Source organism: Cetorhinus maximus, unplaced genomic scaffold, assembly GCF_964194155.1.
Source record: "Cetorhinus maximus unplaced genomic scaffold, sCetMax3.hap1.1 HAP1_SCAFFOLD_796, whole genome shotgun sequence".
Classification (NCBI taxonomy): Eukaryota; Metazoa; Chordata; class Chondrichthyes; order Lamniformes; family Cetorhinidae; genus Cetorhinus; species Cetorhinus maximus.
In genome coordinates, this window is record NW_027596738.1 from 63168 (window position 1) to 78045 (window position 14878).

At 43.4% G+C, this 14878-nt stretch overlaps 1 protein-coding gene across 3 annotated transcripts in view; it reads left to right on the forward strand.

Moving 5' to 3' along the window:
* The window catches only part of LOC144674784 (GTPase HRas), a 68421-nt gene extending 61269 nt beyond the window's left edge, over positions 1-7152 (forward strand). For 2 of the 3 annotated variants that reach the window (XM_078535974.1, XM_078535975.1), the window contains exons 5-6: positions 2151-2276; positions 5372-7152. In XM_078535974.1, the coding sequence (XP_078392100.1) occupies positions 2151-2270 (120 nt within the window). In that variant the 3' untranslated portion in view covers positions 2271-2276; positions 5372-7152. The remainder of the gene's footprint in view (positions 1-2150; positions 2277-5371) is intronic. The other variant, XM_078535976.1, reaches the window with a different exon arrangement.
* Positions 7153-14878: the final 7726 nt, after the last annotated feature.

Genomic DNA, 14878 nt, shown 5'->3' on the forward strand with positions numbered 1-14878 from the left:
TTCAGAAGCTGGAAATCTGGAATAAAAACAAATGCTGGAAATATTCAGCAAGTCAGGCAGGATCTGAGGAGAGAGAGAGTTGACGTTTCAGGCTGTGTCCTTTCATCAGAATGTAGACAACCACTGGCGAGGTGAGAAATTATTGCCTATCCTTAATTGCCTTTGAGAAGGTAGGGGTGAGCTGCCTTCTTGAATGCAAGTGAATGGCTTACTATATAGGCTATTTCAGAGAGCATTTAAGAGTCAACTGCATTGCTGTAGGTCTGGAGTCACATATGGGTCAGACTGAGTAAGGACAGCAGATTTCTCTTCCCTGAAGGACATAAGTGAATCAGATGGGTTTTTACAACAATCCCAGTAGTTCCATGGACACCATCACTAAGGCAGATTTTTATTCTAGATTTTAAATAATTAATTGAATTTAAATCTCCCAGCTACCATGATGGGATTTGAACACATGTCTGCAAATCATTAGTCCAGGCCTCTGGATTACTAATCCATAACCACTATGCTACCATTCTCCTAAACACAATACGCCAAGTGAGGGCCAAAGGTTTATCATAACTTTCTTCTTTTTGTACTCCATTCCTTCATTTATAAACCAAGGATCCATGTGCTTTCTTAACCTTCCCAACCTGTCTTGCCACCTTCAAAGATTTGAGTACATTCACTCCCACATCTCTCAATTCTTGAAACCCCTTTAAAATTTTATCATTCAGTTTATGTTACCTATCCTCATTCTTTCCACCCAAATGTATCATTTTGCTGTGTTAAACTGCATCTGCCCATGTGTTTGTGTTCTTCTGTCACCTGTTACTGTTGTGCTCGTTCTTGTCTTGTGCTGGAAGGTGAACCTGCAAGATCTTTACCCAGAGGGAGATGTACAAGTTGTTAAGAATGATTCAACTCAGGACTCAATTTGACCAGAAATTCAAAATGCCATGACCACAAGAGGAAGTCAGAGGCTGGGAATTCTGTGGAGAGTAACTCATCTCCTCACTCCAAAGCCTGCCACTATCTACAAGGCACAAGTCAGGAGAGTAATGGAATACTTTCCATTTGCCTGGATGAGTATAGCTCTAACAACACTCAAGCTCAATACCATGCAGGACAACTGATTGGCATCCCATTCATCACCTTAAACATTCTCTCCCTCCTCCACTGACACAGTAGCAGCAGTGTGTACCATCTATAAGATGAGCTGCAGCAACTCACCATGGCTTCTTCAACAGCACCTTCCAAATCCACAATCTCAACCATCTAGAAGGACAAGGGCAACAGATGTATGGGAACACCACCACCTGGAAGTTCCCCTCCAAGCCACACCATGTTGGAAATATTTTGCCGTTCCTTTACTGTCGCTGGGTTAAAATCCTGGAGCTCCCTCCATAACAGCACTGTGGGTGTACCTACACCACATGGACTGCACCGGTTCAAGAAGGCAGCTCACTACCACCTTCTCAAGAGTAATTAGGGATAGGGATTTAATGCTGACCTCATCAATGATGCTCACATCCCATGAATGAAAAAACTAAATCATTTCAGCGTGCTTTTATTTGATCTAAGAAGCAGCTGGATGCTGCAGCAGGGAAATAATAGAGCTCACTTTTGGGAAGGATGGGATGTAAAGGCAGAAAGTGCTGGGAAAACTCAGCAGGTCTGGCAGCATCTGTAGAGAGAGCAACAAAGTTAATGTTTCAAGTCCAATTTTACTGTAAAGGGTCTGGGGAGTCTCCCTCATCTGGACCCACCTGATCCTAAGATGTGAGACTTTTGTAAGGTTATTCCATCCACCTAGTGGAGAGGCTGGAGCAGTGGAGCACTAGGCTACATGCGCAGTTAATAGAGGGGTTTAAAGTGACGTGGGATTTGGATAAATTAAATAAGGAAAAACTATTTCCACTGTAAGGGTCAGAACCCAAGGATGCAGATTTAAGTTAAGTGATAAAAGAATAAGAGGGGAGACAGCTTTAATTTTTTTAAAAATTCTCAATGAGTTTTATGTTGGGAAGGGGGTGCCTAGAAAGGGCGGTAGAAGCAGATTCAGCAGTAACTATCAAATGGCTTCTTTCTGCACTGTATCTTGCTAAGGTCTCTAGCAAGAATGTGCATTTCCAGTTTCTCCTAACCATTGGGTTTTTGTGTTCCAGGGAGTGGAGGATGCTTTTTACACCTTGGTCCGCGAGATCAGTCAACACAAAGTGAGGAAATCGAATCCACCAGATGACAGTGGACAAGACTGTAACAACTGTAAATGTGTGATATTGTGACCTCAGGTAAGTCTCTAATTCACCGAGTCTCGGGAACACTTCATGGTTTGCTATCAGTAACTGTGTAGGTTATTTCTGCCATATCTACAAATTCCTTTCCTTAGCTCTGTCACACATTTACCACACAAGTACTGTGCTTCCAGTGCATCCTCTCTGCAATATCCAGCACTTTTGGAGATTCAAGACTCATGCTCTTTTGGGCCCTCTCCTTCTTCCCATCCACATGCTGCCCTTTGGTGGTATCACCCGAAAACCTGTCAGGTTCCTCATGTACGCTAACGACATCCAGCTCCACCTCACTGCCACTGCATCGGGTTTGTCAGGCTGCTGGTCTGGCATTCCAACTGGGTGAGCAGAAATTTCCTGCAACTAAGTAGTGGGAAAAGAGAAGCCATTGTTTTTAATCCCCCTCCTTTCCCGAGCCACTGACTCCATTCCTTTCCTTGGCAACTCTGAGACTGAACCCAATTGTTCGCAATCACATTGTCATATCTGACCCTGACATGAGCTTTCCAACCATATGTCTGCACCATTTCTAAGACTGCCTATTTCCACATCTGTAACATTGCCTAACTCTGTCCCTGTCTCAGCTCATCTGCTGCTGAAACCCTTATCCATGCCCTTATCTCTAGACTTGACTATTCCAATATGCTTCTGGCTGGCCTCCCACATTCTACCCTTGGTAAATTTCAGCTCAACTAAAACTCAGTTACCAGTATCTTAACCCCCAGAAAGTCCCATTCACTCATCACCCCCTGCGCCTGCTGACCTACACTGGCTCCTGTTTGGCAAAGCCTCAGTTTTAAAATTCTCTCTAGTGTTCATATTTCTCCAAGGCCTCAACCCTCCCAAGCTCCTACAGCCCCACAACCCCCTGAGATGTCTGCGCTCCTCTAATTTTGGCCTCCTGCGCAACCCCAATTTTAATCGTCCCTCCATTGGTGGCTGTGCCTTCAACTGCCTCAGCCCAGAGCATTGATATGCGCTCTGTAAACTCCTCTGCTTCTCTCCCCTCCTTTTAAAAGGGTCTTCAAAACCTACCCCTTTGACCAAGCTTTTGGTCATCTGCCTTAATATCTCCTTATGTGGCTCTGTGTCCATTTAATGCTCCTGTGCCTTGGGAAGTTTTGACTATGTTGAAGGCAGTATGTAAATACAAGTTGGTGGTGAAGTTAGTTGCTAGAAATCATAGCCATATTCCAGACCCCCTGACTCCATGAATTGTGCCATGGGCAGATCTGTGAATCATACACTGTTTGCTACTTGAGTATTTTGTTTGCCCTCCGGCAGATGGCATCCTGTTTCAGCTATGTCACAATCTGGGCTCTGAGTCAAAGATCATGTGTTCAAGTCCCACTCCAGAGGCTTGAGCACAAAATCCAGCTGACGGTCCCAGTGCAGTACTGAGGGAGTGCCGCAGTGTCGGGGCCGGGGAGGGAGTGCCGCAGGGCTCGGGGGAGGCACAGATGTGGACATCGCTGCAGTGTCGGTCGGGGGAGCCAGGGGAGCTAAGTCTAAGTATCATTGTCATGCATGGGAGCTGGCTGTGTGCAAATAAGCTGCTGCATAACACTAAATGGACTTCAGCCACTGTGTTACTTCAAGTGGTTTGGAGCATTTTGTGGGCTTTGAAAGTACTTGATGATTCAAACCCTGTCACCTGTTCTCAATGAACTTACAAAGAGTTGCCACATGATGGAGCCTCAGAGCAGAGTCAATGTTGCAGTTAGCTGATGCAGAATCCTAGAGAGCAGGAGGAGGCCATTCAGCCAGGCTCTGTACTGGCCCCTCGTCTGTATAATTCAATTCGCCCACATCCTGCTTTTTCCACATTGCCCTTTGAATTACTTCCTTTCAAGCAATTATCCAATTTTCTTTGGAAAGTTTAAAGGTCAAAATTAAAGTGGAAAATTTAATTGTGGCTTTCTTCAGGCTCTGGAGATGCCAGGAGCTTATGTCTGACCATGTGACAGAATGAAGGTTGACATTCCGGTGCAGTACTGAAGGAGTATTGCACTGTTGGAGGTGCCATCTTTCAGATGAGATGTTAAACTGAGGCCCTATCTACCTGCTCATGTGGACGTAAAAGATCCCATGGCAGAAGAGCAGAGGAGTTATCCCCAGTGTCCTGGCCAATAATTATCCTTCAATAGACATTATCTGGTCATTATCATATTGTGGGAACTTGCTGTGTGTAAATTGGCTGTGTGGTGTTCCCTACAGTACAACAGTGATTGCACTTCACAACGTGCTTAATTGGCTGTATAGTGTTTTGAATTGCCCAGTGGTCATGAAAGGCACTACATAAATGTAAGTCTTCCTTTCTTATATTGATCTGCTTTTGCTGCCCTTTCAGGCAGCACATTCTAGTTCACCACAACTCGTGTATTTAAAAAAACAGCCACCACCTCTCCCCCCCTCTGGTTCTTTTGTCAATTGTCTTAAATCTGTGTCCCCTCGTTACTGACCCTTCCGCCAGTAGAAACTGTTTCTCCTGATCTACTCTTATCAAAAAAGCTTAACTTTGAGAATAATCCTATGGTCTATATCATTGATTGAGATGTAGCTGTTTGATTATAACCTCACTCAGCACACTTCATCAAGAGGGGTCACTACCTGTTTTTTTTTCCTCATTCTTTCATGGGATATGGACATTGCTGGCAAGGCCAGCATTTGTTGCCCATCCTAATCACCACTCAACTGAGGGGCAGTTAAGAGTCAACCACATTGCAGTGCGTCTGGAGTCATGTAGGCCAGACCAGGTAAAGAAGGCAGATTCCACCCCTAAAGGGCATTAGTGAACCGGATGGGTTTTTACAACATTTGATAGTTTCATGGTCACCATTACTGAGATTAGATTGATATTCCAGATTTATCAGCTGACTTGAGCATTAACCAGGGCTTCTGAATTAGTAGTCCAGGGATGTTACTACAACTATAACTCTCTTCCCCTCCAGAGTCTTTAGGCAATCATAGCACCTCAGTTGTAGCAGTGTGACTTGTACATTTGTCCTGAACTTTTCAAATTAAAAATTCTTTAGATCTATTGTCATGGCCAGTATTTGCTTTCAACTTAGTGGCTTGTAATTGTATCTGTTTAGTTCACAGGAACATTTGAAGATTCATTCAACACACAGGTGCAGGAAGAGCGAGAGAGCGAATTATCGACTAGTGAAGGAAGGTGACAGCGAGGAGAGAAATGGGGAAGAATGACCAATCCTGTATAATAGAACGGCGTGAGGGGAGCATGTTGTGTATGACTCTCATCAGCTGCCACCTGCTCCACACGGGTCTCCAGTTGTATAGAGCCATAGATTTTAAAATCACACTAAATTATTCTTACACTAGTTACCCTGTGATTCCATGTCCCATTTCAGCATTGCTGGGAAATGTGTTCCTGCCAGAAATATTGTATATAAATCACTAACTATAAAGTTGCAGGATCTTAAGAATATTGTTTTATACTTTGTATTTTGAGCTGATCCAATTTTTTTTTTTAAAATTGTGTGTTTATTTCAGTGCTGGCAACTTGGCTTCCTGTCTTTAAATGGTGGCAATGTGGACGAATATCATTTTATACATAATGAACCTTTTGGGTATAAATGTATAATCTTCATTTGTCGCAATGTTGCGTTACTTCATAAATGTGAGAGGATGTACAATCCCTTCATTGAGAAGCTTGCCGTGTTTTAGGTGGTTGGTTATTTTTTTGGAATTGGGTGGGGGTGGGGGGGGTGGGGGGGGGTTTAGGGGGAGGTTACCGAGGGGGACTAGCCACTTACCGCTGAGTGTTAAAATGGAAATCGCTAGCGTAAATCTGTATGTGTGGATCCCAGTCACCTAACGGGTAGCTTGGAGGAAGAGAGCAGCAGTTTGGTGGAAGGTCCTCAAGTTGTGACATGAATTGGGTGTTGGATAAGGGGGAATTAATCCCAGTCCTCCCCTCTGCTTTGGGCAGAGTGGCTACACTGGTTGTAAACCCACTTTCCATGCCCATCACCTGTATAGAAACCGCAGTCTGTTATTCCTTTTTCTTACTCTTGGGATCCTTTCACTCCTCACTCCCATTCCACTTCAGATGTTATTGAAGATCCAATAAATACCTCATGTCATCGATATTGAAAACTTTTAATGATGTTGTTTGGGATGAGAAGAGATGCTCACTCAACATTTGACTGATCCCATTGAATGCTTTCACTACAAACCTGCGATTGCTTGTTTCCCTCTGTTGTGCTGTATGAATGAAGGTGACCCCCTACTACTTCTAAGCATAGTTGACCAGTTTTAAGTGCGTCTCAGGATTAAATAGCCCAAACGACTGCACAGTCGTTACACGCAAGCTGTTCAGTCCCCAGTTGCGACTGAGATAGCAGTCAAAGGCATCATCTAATTCAAATATTGTAGTGGGGAATGGGGAAAGATATTGTTCTTTTAACTACTTTAGCCCAGGTATTCTAATATTTGAATGAGGCAGTAAAATGTCAAAGAGCACTGCCCAACTTTGATAAGGTTGAAACTGGTGTTAGATTGCAAACAGAACAAGAGTCGAGACATCAGATTAATAGCCACCTAACCTGCCAATCAGGTTTCTTTCTTTAATGCTTCTTAATCGTCAAGAGTTCACCAGTTGAATGAGGGCTAAATTCTTCAGTGAAAACCCATAGTAACCTAACCCCCCGAGTACTGTTAAAACTGGGCCAGACTTGTATTGTCCTGACTGTGTTCTCAAATGTGAAATAATCCTACTTTGAGCAGCAATTCTGTGGGTCCCTCTCCAAGGGAGGGCTCGTGTTGCCAACGTGCTGCCAATTCTCTGTTTTATTTAACAAAATTTAACATGTACATTTTCTGGGTGAAATAAAGATGATTTGAAAAAAAAAAAGCTTTGAACTCTGTTTATTGTGAGGGGTTACACAGAGTTTGGGAATCGGCTGAGGAGAGAACTGGAAACCTTGAGAATAGGATGGGATGTCTTCAAGTTGCAATCGGCAGAACTAACATAAAAGAACCAGAGGGAGAATCATAGTTGCTTCCCATGGCAAAACATTCTAGGCCATGTCACTTAGTAATCTAACAGTGCTCTGACCAAGGGGTGTCTAGCCCCAACACACCAACCTGAGCAATCTGATCTTCAAGTCCACAGTTCTCAGCCTGTTTTACTCAGATTTTTTATTCAAGTCTTGTGTTTTGTGATCCTGTGGGTTTAGTAAAAGGCAGTGTTCTTAACGCAGCTGCTGTTAAGCTTACCCACCAATAAGGCAACAATCAGGGAAAGATTGAACAGCCTGGGGGGGTCCTTGATCCTGGAAAAGGATAGACCTGGATAGAGGTCTTAAAAATTGAGGAATTCAGTAGGGTAGATTTGTTTAGATTGTTTCCTCTTGTAGGTGATTCCAGAACAATGAGGCATAAATATAGCATAGTCACTAATAATTCGAATCATAGACTCACCCAGGACAGAAGGATGCCATTTGGCCCATTGTGCCTGGCTGCCTCTTTGAAAGAGTTTTCCAATCATTCTCACTGACCCTGCTCCTTCCCCATAATCCTGAAAATTTTCCCCTTCAACATATTTAGCCAATTCCCTTTTGAAAGTTATTATTGAATCTGCTTCCACTGCCCTTTCAGACATTGAGTTAGTGTGATCTGGAATGCAATGTCTTTTAAAAGAGAATTCTCTTCATCTTCCCCCTGATTCATTTGCCAATGGTCTTAAATTGGTGTCCCCTGGTTACTACCCTCCTGCTAACAGTTCCTCCTTATTTACTCCATCGAAACCCCAGGTGATTTTTGAACACGTCTTATCAAATCTCCCCTTCTCTACTGTAAGGAGAACAATCCCAGCTTCTCTTGCTGCATTATCGGAAGTGCATCCTTCAGATGAAACTTTAAACTGAAGCCTTGTCTCTCCTCAGGTGGACATAAAAGATCCTGGCCAAATGCTTCTGATGAGAGTCGGAACCCGTGTCCAACACTGATCAGACAGAAAAACTACCCACTTATCTGCGTACGTTAAAAAGGCTCTGACTTCCAATGGAGGATCCCGAAGCATTCCTTCAGCACATGAATCTTCACAGAGATCAGCAAAGAGAATCTGCGCAGAAACCATGTCCCCTTTTTACGGCACTAGCTGCTGTATTCTGATGTGTTTCAAAGTCACCAAGCCTTTCAGCGTGTTGTTGACGGTAGGTGTGCAAGTGGGTGAGGTAAGTGGGTGGGATGGCAGCTGGGTAGGGTGGTAGGTAGATCGGGGGTAGTCTGGTTGAGTTGAGAGGGGTTGTCAGGTCTGGGCCAATCAGGTCAGGTCGGAGTGAGGAGTCGGGTGGTGGGGGCTAGTCGGGTTGGGGAATTAGAGGTGTAGTCAGGGCTTCAGTTGTATTGTTAGCCAGGAGTTAGACTAGGATTTTTCTGTCTGGGTAACTAAGTTAAAACTGTCTGAAGTCTCAAACTGTAACTGAGTTGGAAACTTTTTTATCGTAGGGTCCAAAGGAGCAGGGGAATTGCTCCTTGGAAATTCAAACTTCCCAGGCAATTTCCACAGAGTCATTGCATCGGGATGTCCACAGGGTAGTGAAGCGCACCTTGTGGGTGTAGGTCTGGTTTCTGACAATCTGGATATCGGAAGTCTGGGTCCCTATGGTACTATTTTGAAGAACAGCAGGGGTGTTATACCCAATGTCTTGACCCAATATTTATCTCTGAATAAATATCATAATGCTATTTATAGGAGATTGCTGTGTCCAAATCAACTGCTGCATTTCCTACATTACGGCATTGAGTAAACTTAAACGGTACTTAATTGGCTGTAAAGCACTTTGGGATATCCTGTGGCTGTGAAACTTGTGAGAAATGTAAGTCTTCCAAACAATTTAGGAGGAATTTTTTAAGGGTGTGATGAGAGTGACGTTGCTATCACGTGGAGCATTGCATTCAAGAGGAGGCTTGATACAAACCCAAGGAAGAAGGGAACAGAGGGGCAAGGTGGGAAGATGTGATTAGTGTGGGAGGAGGCTGGTGTGGTGTATAACCACTAGTATGGACCATTTGGGCTGAATACCTGTTTCTCTCCTTGAAATTTTCAAGATTGAGAGAAATGGATTTTTGTTGAGTAAGAATATTAAGGAATATGGAACAAAGGCAAGTAAGAGTTAAGATAGAGATCAGAGATGATCTAATTGAATGGTGGAACAGGCTTGAAGGGTTGAATGGCCTCCTCCTGTTCCTTGTTATGCTGCACCAATTCAAGAGTCTTTTTACACATAAAGGATATTTTCTATTCAACAGAGGTGGGGAACATAAACAGTCACCAATACAGACTGGTAGAAGTTTTCATTCCCAACATGTACACTGTTTCTCCCACATCGGAATGGTACAGGTAACAGTTCAGGCTCTGCAGCATTCAGGTGAAGTGCTCAGTAACTATAAGTAGCCTGCTGGAGCTCAGAGTTTCACCTTGATATAATATTTCTTCTCACCCTGAGACATTGTAGCTCTGAGATTTTGTGAATTAACATTCAATCTGTAAGCATTTTTAAAAATAAACTCTGACATGACAGTTCAAATCATTCTGTTTTTAAATAAATCCCTTGAGTTGATGAGTTTGACGGTGCTGACTGGTCAGCTCCTAGTCACCCTTTCAGACAATGTTAGCTCATAGTTAAAGCTGCAATAGGACATTGCTTATCCTTCACACTAAACCACTTACACTTCACCAAGGTAACTCCCTGTGAAATTAGTGAACTTGTTCTATAGCACTTTTCGCAACCTCAGGATGTTTCAAAGCACTTTACAGTCAATGAAGTATATCCCACCCAGTCTTATCCCACTTTCCCACACACTTCCTGTACCCACCCAGTCTGATTATTAGTCAGACAGATTATTGTTTCTATCTCTGATATTTTTAGAACTAATAAATATAATTCTCAAAAGTTCTAAGAAGTGCAATTCTTTAATGCTGCAGCTATTTTTCTGCTGGGCTTTGCTTCCAGTGTGCTGGAGATGAACCTCTACTTATTGGAGAATTCAGGACAATCCTGGACCATTGGGTCAATTGATAGCAGATTAAAGTTACTGTCAATTAAAGTGTTGAACATAGGAAGGAAAACTGGAACACTGGCATACTCCATGACTGGTACTGAAATGTTCAAAGATGAGCATTATAAGTGTTAGTAAACTCAACATTCAATATATCCAACCCGCAATCAGATATAGAACTAGAGCCAAAATGGTTGAAAACCATCAGAGGAAGTTCTGATCAAACTGCACTGAGCTTTGAACAGACCATGTACCCTGAGCACTGGGTTTAATTGTGAGAAACGGGGAACATGTCCCATAAGAAGGAGGAAGGTGTATAGGAACAGGTTGAATAAATGTGGTCAGGACTATTTGCTCAGGTGGAGGTTAAATCACACATCAATGTGACTCTTTCTTGTTACAAAGCAAGGGACAATAATGTTTGGTGCACATTCACCACATGGACTACAGCAGTTCAAGAAGGCTTCTCAAGGGCAATTAGGGGTGGACAATAAATGCTGGCCTTGCCAGTGACGCTTGTCTTGCTGAATAAATGTTTAAAATGCCTGTCTTCAAGGCTATTACTGGAAAACTCTTGCTCTCTTTTATGCACTGGTTTAAATAAATAGCCAGTGATAGTGAATAGCACATGTAATGTGATAGAACTAAACATGTCATGGCTGTAAGACATTTCCACATTGTGTTTCTATTCTCCCAGTCAATGATGTCGCAGGCACTCCTGAGAGCTTAGCCTGACCTCTCGATATAGAAAGTTACACTCTGCCTTCCTCCCGTGCATTCTCCTAACATGTCGTCCCATTACTGAATGCAGAGGAGAGAAAGATAGAAATAGGTTTGCAGCGATCTCGGGGCACGAACATACAAATTAATAGAAGGAATACATCATGCGGCCCCTCGAGCCTGCTCCGTCATTCGATAAGATCATGGCTGATCTGATTGTGGCCTCAACTCCACATTCTGCCGACCCCTGATAACATTCGACTCCCTTATTAGCCAAGAGTCTATCTACCTATGCCTTAAAAATACTCATTGATCCTGCCTCCACCCCTTTCCGGAGAAGAGAGTTTCAAAGATCCACGACCCTCGGAGAAAAAATTTCTTCTCATCTCGGTCTTAAATGGTAGTGTGTGATTTTTTTCAAGTACTTCATTAAAAATTTCCAATACCGTTTCCCGTTGAAGGGCATAACGACCAGCAAATTATCTTCAATAAAAAGCAAAATGCTGCAAATGCTGGAAATCTGAAACAAAAATGGAGAAACAGCTGGAAATGCACAGCAGCTTTTGGAGAAAGAATGAACAGGCAACATGTTGGCGTGATCCTAAAGAAAAGCATTTCTATAGCATCATTCACAACCTTCTGACATCTCAAAGCACTTTACTGCCAAAGAAGCACTTTTTGAAGTCTAGTCACTTGTGCAGAAAATGTGGCAACCAGTTTGCACACAGCAAGTGGCCACAAAGAACAATGTGATTAGGACAAGACAATCTGTTTTTATTAATAAAAATAAAAATACCTGGAAAAACTCAGCAGGTCTGACAGCATCTGCGGAGAGGAACACCGTAACGTTTCGAGTCCGTATGACCCTTCAACAGAACTAAGGAAAAATAGAAAAGGTGAAATATAAGCTGGTTTAAGGGGGGGTGGGACAGGTAGAGCTGGATAGAGGGCCAGTGATAGGTGGAGATTGTCAAAAGATCTCTCAGACAAAAGGACAAAGAGGTGTTGAAGGTGGTGATATTATCTAAGGAATGTGCTAATAGGTGACATTAAGGGTAGAAAGCAGGACGAGCAAGGTACAGATAGCCCGGGTGGGGGTGGGGGTGGGGTGGGGGGAAGGGATTGAAATAGGCTATAAGTTAGAGATAAAATAATGGATGGAAATACATTTTAAAATAATGGAAATAGGTGGGAAAAGAAAAATCTATATAAATTATTGGAAAAAAGGGGGATCGGAAAGGGGGTGGGGATGGAGGAGAGAGTTCATGATCTAAAATTGTTGAACTCAATATTCAGTCTGGAAGGCTGTAAAGTGCCTAGTCGGAAGATGAGGTGCTGTTCCTCCAGTTTGCGTTGAGCTTCACTGGAACAATGCAGCAGGCCAAGGACGGACATGTGTGTATGAGAGCAGGGTGGAGTGTTGAAATGGCAAGCGACAGGGAGGTCTGGGTCATGCTTGTGGACAGACCGACGGTTTTATTAATGTTGTTTGAGGAATAAATGTTGGCCCAGACACCAAGGAGAGCTCCCCTGCCCTTTGAAATTAATGGCTGTAGGATCTTTTTGCATCCGCCTGAGGGGAAAGACTTTGGTTTACCACGTTATCTAAAAGACAGCACCTCCAACAGTGCAGTGCAGCACTCCTTCAGCACTGAATTGGAAGAGTCAGCCTGGATTTTGAATTCAAGCTTCTGGAGTGGTACTTGAATCCACAACCTTCTGACTGAGAGGAGAGAACACCCACCAACTGAGCCACAGCTGACAACTAATTTTACTGCTCGGAGTGTAGCAGAGTTCATGTTCCAAAAGTAAAACTATGAGGGAAAGGGGCCTCAACAAATTTTCCGGGAGAGAGGAGATGGGCTCACCAGGATAAAAAGAGAATCACTAAGAAACATGCTTGACATGCTTCTCTGAGTGGCCAAGAGAGGCATTTAGAAACATCCTGGCTACGGGCAGAGGGGAGGATGGGGGAGGGGCAGCAATAGATGGTTGGAGAAGAGTGAGAACATTAAAAGGCACAAATATGGCTTGAAACTGAGGATGAACACAGGACAATCAATATTCAGAATAATGGCATCCTCCAAGTATTCACAAGGGAAGATACAAATAATATGCAACCCTCCCCCTAAAGAGACAGGAGCACAGTAAAGTTTGGGACTCGAGCTAAAGGACATGCGATTCTGTAAACTGTAAAAACTTAAAACAAATAAATACCCAGCAATGGGTAGTTACCTGACTACACTGAGAGAAACTAGGGAGGGGACTTGTGTGGCACTGACAGTGATTATGAGAGAGCCAGTGAAGAAAGTTCCAGTAGATTACATGGTTAAAATATGAAGACAGGTTACAGCTTAAAGGAAAGCCATTCAGGCCATTGTGCCAGTGCCAACTCTTTGAAACAGCTATCCAATTAGTCCCAGTTTCACCCCCGGCCTGCTCTTTCCCACAGCCCTGAAAATGCTTCTTTTTCAAGTATTTATCCAGTTCCCTTCTGAAAGTTAATATTGAATCTACTTTCACTGCCCTTCCAAATCAACAACTCGATGCATAAAAAAAGCATTCTCCTCATCCCTTCTCTGGTTCTTTTGCCTATTACCTTAAACCTGTGTCCTCTGGTTAAAGACCCTCCTGCCACTGGAAATAGTTTCTCCTTATTTACACTATCAAAACCTCTCAAGATTTTTGACAAATTCTATGAAATCTGCTCTCAGGAGAACAATCCTAGCTTCTCCAGTCTCTCCACATCACTGAAATCCCTCACCCTTGGTACCATGCCAGTACAATGTTGTTTCTCACATTACATAAACTTGTATTCAAGCAGAACTGTTGCTTTGTGTTAGTCAGCAAGTTATCTTTAGATCTGTGAGGTGACATTGTCTGGAATTTTCCCTGGATTGCTGCACATATGATTCAGTTACTCCTTCCTATATTGAAATAAAGTGATCAGGATCGGAGTCCTGGGGAGGAGTGACAGGACGGTGGGTCACGTCTTCTCACTCATTTTGTTGTTAAAATAAATCTCAGGCAGGGAACTCGTTGGTGTTGGTAGGAGACCTTCACCTTAAAGCAGTTCCAAATTAGTTCTCATTGCTGAGTTTGGAATTTAGTGTGTTAAAGCTGTCAACATCCTGGGGGGTTACCCTTGACCAAAAGCTAAACTGGGCCAGCCTACAAGAGTAGGTCAGAGGTTGGGAATTCTGCAGTAAGTAACTCACCTCCTGACTCCCCAAAGCCTGTCCACTATCTACAAGGCACATGTCAGGAGTGCAATGGAATACTTTCCAATTGTCCAAATGAGCGCAACTCAACAACACTCAAGAAGCTCAACACCATCCAGGACAAAGCAGCCCACTTGACTGGCACCCCATCCACCATCTTAAACATTCAGTCCCTCCAGCACCGATGGCACAGTGGCAGCAGTGTGTACCATCTACAAGATCCATTGCAGCAACTCAACAAGGGTCCTTTGACAGCACCTTTCAAACCTGCGACCTATACCACCTAGAAGGACAAGCACGAGCAGATGCATGGGAATACCACCACCCATGAGAAGTTCCCCTCCAAGTCACACACCATCCTCACTTGGAAATATATCGTTGTTCCTTCACTGTTACTGGGTCAAAATCCTGGAACTCCCTTCCTAACAGCACTGTGGGTGTACCTACATCACATGGACTGCAGTGGTTCAAAAAGGCGGCTCACCACCACCTTATCAACGGCAAGTAATGCTGGCCTAGCGGGGAAAATCTACAATCTGTGGAAGAACAAATAAATAAATAAATATGCCAAATCTCACACAGTTTAAACTCTCATTCCCTGGTCCTCCCCAATCTGTTAAATTGGAATAATCC